This window comes from Lagopus leucura, unplaced genomic scaffold (assembly GCF_019238085.1).
Source record: "Lagopus leucura isolate 7727_CA_CO unplaced genomic scaffold, USGS_WTPT01 34463-0_obj-0_obj, whole genome shotgun sequence".
In the NCBI taxonomy this organism is placed as follows: domain Eukaryota; kingdom Metazoa; phylum Chordata; class Aves; order Galliformes; family Phasianidae; genus Lagopus; species Lagopus leucura.
In genome coordinates this window covers 1-4940 of record NW_024963904.1, presented here as the reverse complement: position 1 = coordinate 4940, position 4940 = coordinate 1, and the positions used below count along the sequence as shown (strand labels likewise).

Here is a 4940-nt window from a genome sequence, read left to right as displayed (position 1 = left end):
GTTGCTCCATGTTGCATTGCTGTGTTGCTCCGTGCTGCATTGCTCTGCGTTGCTCCCTGCTCACCTCAGCGAAGCAGCACAGACGGAGACCCCTGAGACGAAGCCCCCTCCCGCCCCTTCCTGCTCCCACAGCACGCGGCGCGCAGCCCTGAGCCACCGCTCTGCTCCTGGGGCCTGGGGTGCACGGCTCCCCCCCGCCCCTTCCTCTGCTCTGATTGGTCGGCACTCGGCTGGCTGTGAGGCGGCGTTGCGCCCAGGTTGCCCAGAAGGCCAGCGGTGTTCTGCTTGACTGAGGGCTGACAAACCATTGACGGATGGTTGACCAACAATTGACAAACAGTTGACCGGTGGTTGGGCAACGGCTGATCAGCGGCTGACTGATGGTCTGCCAACGGTTGACCAATAGCTGACCAATGTTTGACCAATGGTTGACCAACAGTTGACGGATGGTTGACCAATGGTTGACCAGTGTTTGGTTTGTCAGTGGTTGACCAACCATTGATCAATATTTGCCCAATGGTTGACCAACAATTGACCAGTGGTTGGCCAATGGTTGACCAGCAATTGACCAGTGGTTGGCCAATGGTTGACCAGCAATTGACCAATGGTTGGCCAATGGTTGACCAGCAATTGACCAATGGTTGGCCAATGGTTGACCAGCAATTGACCAATGGTTGGCCAATGGTTGACCAGAAATTGACCAATGGTTGGCCAATGGTTGACCAGCAGTTGCCCAATGGCCAGCACTGTGCCCAGGTGGCCCAGAAGGCTTTTGGGATCCCAGCTGAGTCAGGCCTGTGTGGCCCCATGAGGGCCGGCTCTGCTGATAGGTAACAATGGTGGGATAAGAGGAGCTGGGCTCTCAGTGCAGCTGGGCAGTCGGGCCGCACCTTGGGATCGTTTCTTCTCCCCAAAAGCAGTCACTGAAACTGCCCAAGAAGGGGAAGGGGGTCACCGTCCCTGGAGGCGTTCAGGCACCACAGAGATGTGGCACATGGGGCTGTGGGTTGGGGGGCTGCGTTGGGGCTCTTGGGGATCCTTTCCAACCGTAATGATTCCATGGCTCCATGAAAGCACACCTTTATGAGCACATCTCACAGCACAAGAAAGCAGGCGGCTCCGTGCCGCGTCGGGTGCTGGAAGCGCAGCTCTGCTCCCTGCTCCTCCCGGCGCTCACAGGAGACTGCAGAGCTCAGACAGCACCGTGCAGCCCCCCCGGCCCCCCGGTCCGGCCCTGGTGCTGCAGGGGGAGTCCGGGGCTGTTTGCAGTGCTATCACTGCGGGGATGCAGGGTGGGAGCGCGGGGGGCTGGTGGAGCTTTGGTGCTGGGGAAGCGCAGCGTTACGGTTTGCAGGAGGTTCCTCGTTGGATCGTTGTTTGGGGGGGTGGGGGGATATTTTACTTCTGCCCTTCCCCCTCCCCCTCCGGTTCAAATTGCCCACCCCCATTTCTGGAAGGAAAATTTCTTTCCAGGGCTGTGTGCCCAGGCTGGGATGGACACAGCACTGCCCCACACATGGGGGGCTCCATCCCCCACGGCAATAACCCCACACGCTCTGGCCCTGCACACCCCCTCACCTGACCCCACAGGCGGTGCCCCTGGCGCAGCCTCACCCCCATCCTGCCCTGTGTCCCGGAAGGACCTGCAGGGGATGCAGGAGGGAAGATTTACCACACAGGTGATGCTGGAAGCGCCCCACAGAGGAGCACGGGGCAGAACCCTACTCACACCGTGCGGCCCCGTAGCTGCGTCCCACTGATGTGGGGCAGTGGAGAGCAGAGCTGCAGCGGGACGAGGTCCTGTGGGGCAGCAGCACAATGAGGGGGTGGTGTGGGGTCTGTGCACGACGTCCCCATCCACCAACCGCCCCCCTCGGTGCATGCAAGCACGGCTCAGGAGCACGCAGAGCTTTGCTGCTGTCCCCGTACCCCACCAGCCCCCCGATCCCAACCCTGTGATGGGGGGCTGCTCACCAGGGCCGGGTTGGGCCGCAGGCAGAGCTGCAGCTGGAGGGTGCGGGTCAGCCCAGCAACGATCCGCTCGCCATCTGCCCTGCGGGTGCCCTGTGCAGGAGACCCACTGATACCGAGCCCGTCCCCAGGGGACGGTGGGCGCAAGCCAACGTGGGGTCCATCCCGGGGTCCCCTGTACCTGGCAGCGGGGCAGCAGCCTCAGGGCCTCCTGGTAGTGCCTTACAGCCCTCTGGGGGTCCCCCAGGTGGAAGCAGGCAGCCCCCAGCCCCTCACACGCTTTGCACTGCCCCAGCACATCCCCTGCGGGCCAAAGGGTTGCATCGGTTCTGGCCGCACGGTGAAGCATCGCAGGGCCGCTGCAAGCTCTGCTGGCTGCTGTGCAGCTCCGACACGTGGCACTGGGGTCTCCTGGGGCTGCTGCCCTTACCCGAGTCACGGAAGGCCTGCAGGGCGTGCAGGTAGTTCTCCGCAGCGGCCTCGTGCTCCCCGAGCTGGCTGAAGGCGTACGCCAAGTTCCCAAAGCACTGCCCCTGCGCCCTCCGGTTCCCCGCAGCGCCTGCAATTCATTGCTGGGGGTTCATTTCTGTGCCCACCCCCCCCAGAGCGAGGCTGTGACGCCGTACCGTGCAGCGCTGCTGCTCGCCGGTGTGGGGCCAGGGCTGCAGCGAAGTGTTGCAGTGCGTTGCGGGCAGCGCCCAGGTTCTGCAGCACTGCAGCCTCCCTGCTGCATCCCGGTGCTCTGCGGCACGCAGCAAGTGCGTGCTCAAAGCTCTCTGCAGCCAGCGGGAAGATGCACAGCTGGGAGTAGCCAAGGCCAATGTCGTTGTAGAGCTTCCCTGGGGGGCACAGAGGAGCGTTGGGTCGGGGGCTGCATCCATGCGATGGAGCAGAGGGGTGGGTCGGGGGCTGCACCCATGCAATGGGAGCAGAGGGGTGGGTCGGGGTCTGCATCCATGCGATGGGAGCAGAGGGGTGGGTTGGGGTCTGCATCCATGCAATGGGAGCAGAGGGGTGGGTTGGGGTCTGCATCCATTTAATGGGAGCAGAGGGGTGGGTCGGGCTCTGCATCCATGCGATGGGTCCCGGTGTGGCGTTACCCTGCAGGGTCGGGTCTGTGATGCTGTCACAAAGCGCCCGGCACCGGGCGAGGATCCCCGCGACTTCTGCAGCCCCGAATCGCCCGCTCTGCAGCATGGAGCCGCTCGCTCTGCTCAGCGCCACGGCGGCCGCCTCGGGGCAGCGGACCCCCTCGTAGCCCCGCGCCGCCTCCAGGAAGCAGCGGGCCGCTCTCCCGGGCTCCCGCATGCCCAGGTAGCAGCAGCCCATCGCCGCGCTGCTCCCCGCCCCGTCCGAATCCCGCAGAGCCTCCGGGAAATCCCGCAGCCCTTCGTGAGCCGCAGCGACGTCGAAACGGAGCCCCTCCGGCCGTTCCCCGTCCGAAGGTCGGGATTTGAGGAGGAATTTCAGCCCCTTCCCGGGCTTCCCGGCCTCGACGTAGGCGGCCCCCAGGCGGAAGGCGCAATCCCTGCGCAGCCGTGGGGTGGGGGTGCGCAGCGAGAGCCCCACCGCCCTCCTGAAGCAGCCCAGTGCCCCCCGCGTGTCCCCCAGCCCCAGCGCCCGGCACCCGGCCCGCGTCAGCCCCTCGATTTCGGCCACTCGCCCCGCTCCGTCGTCCCCGTCCTCCCCGTCGCCCCCCTCCCCCGAAATGGGTTTCTCCTTCCCTTTCCTCTGGCGTTTCCTCACGGGGTCTGCGGGGGCCGGGGGGGTCGTGGGCTCCTCGGAAGCCATGGGCAGAGCTGAGCCGGCGGCTGTGGGGGAGCACGGGGGGGTCTGCCTGGAGACGAGCATAGGGACACAGGGCCATTAAGGTGAGAAGACAGCCGTACAACTGAGTCCAGCCATCAGCCCATCACCGCCCGTAGCACCACTCGCAGATCATGGAACGGCTCCGGTTGGGAAAGACCCGCAGGATCTCCCCATCCGGCCCCCTCCGCTCGCCCCCCCGCACCCAGTCATGGGATCGTTCTGTCTGGAAATACCCCCGACATTGCCACCCATCGGCCCATGGGCACCCTTCCCACTCATGGAGCCATTAGGGCTGGAAAAGACCCCCACCCCGTTCTCCCACCCCCCCTAAGCACGTCCCTGTGTTCCCCATCTCCGCGGTGCCTGAACTCTTCCAGGAACAGCGACACCCCTCCCAAAATGGAGCAGTTCCAACCAACTTTCTTCCCGAAGGCAAACGGACCCCAGCACCCGACCCGAACCCCCGGCGCAACGTGAGTCCAATTTGCTGCCAGAACGAGAGCAGAGCCGCCTCCCTCCCCGCAGGTACCCGAGGCCGGGGGCTGTGAGCAGCGGATGGAGCCGCGGCTCTTCCCCCTCGTAGCGGTGCGGCGGCTGCTCGGCGTCCCCCCAGCCCCAAGCACCCCCTCTGCTTCTCCCTGTGCCATTTACTCACGGATTTGGGGAGGGGGCGATCGTGGCTGCCGTGCCCCCCTCTCGCCCCCTCCCAGGGAAGGGTCCCAGGAGCGACTCCAACCCCGCAGCCTCCGGGCGGCGGTGAGAGCCGTGTTCGTGCGCGCTCCCAGAGGGCTCCCCTGGCGATGGCCCCGGTGGCTCCGGTTACCGATCGTCACCGTGCCGCGGTGAGCGGCTCCAGCGGCTGCGCTGCTGCCACGGCCCGGCTGCGGGAGCGGGGCTGAGCGGCGCTGATGTCCGTCCAGCAGCACCAAGCGTTAGGAAGGCGGTCAGGAAGGCTCGGAGGTGTTCGAAAGGCAAATGGGATCCTGGGCTCCATCAGGAGAGGGGTGGCCAGCAGGGACAGGGAGGTGATTGTCCCTCTCTACTCGGCTCTTGTGAGGCCCCATCTGGAGTACTGTGTCCAGGTGTGGAGCCCTCAGTACAAGAAAGACATTGAGATTTTGGAAAGGGTCCAGAGGAGGGCGACTAAGATGATCAGGGGG

At 65.2% G+C, this 4940-nt stretch overlaps 1 protein-coding gene across 1 annotated transcript; it reads right to left on the bottom strand.

Moving 5' to 3' along the window:
* Positions 1 to 995: 995 nt before the first annotated feature.
* On the bottom strand, positions 996 to 4132 carry TTC24 (tetratricopeptide repeat domain 24). The gene is made up of 9 exons (XM_042891673.1): positions 4114 to 4132; positions 3072 to 3809; positions 2598 to 2810; positions 2402 to 2530; positions 2153 to 2274; positions 1975 to 2064; positions 1730 to 1800; positions 1579 to 1643; positions 996 to 1325 (listed from the first exon to the last, which is right to left on the bottom strand). Exons 1-9 carry the CDS (start codon positions 4130 to 4132, stop codon positions 1174 to 1176), a joined length of 1599 nt encoding a protein of 532 aa, XP_042747607.1. The 3' UTR covers positions 996 to 1173.
* Positions 4133 to 4940: the final 808 nt, after the last annotated feature.

Bases quoted from the DNA above. Each gene is read 5' to 3' on its own strand.
- TTC24 (XM_042891673.1), bottom strand. The intron at 2,065-2,152 runs GTACAGGGGACC...TCTCCTGCACAG, and splicing joins GGCTGCTGCCCCGCTGCCAG to GGCACCCGCAGGGCAGATGG. The intron at 1,326-1,578 runs GTGAGGGGGTGT...GCGCTTCCCCAG, and splicing joins GGCACCGCCTGTGGGGTCAG to CACCAAAGCTCCACCAGCCC.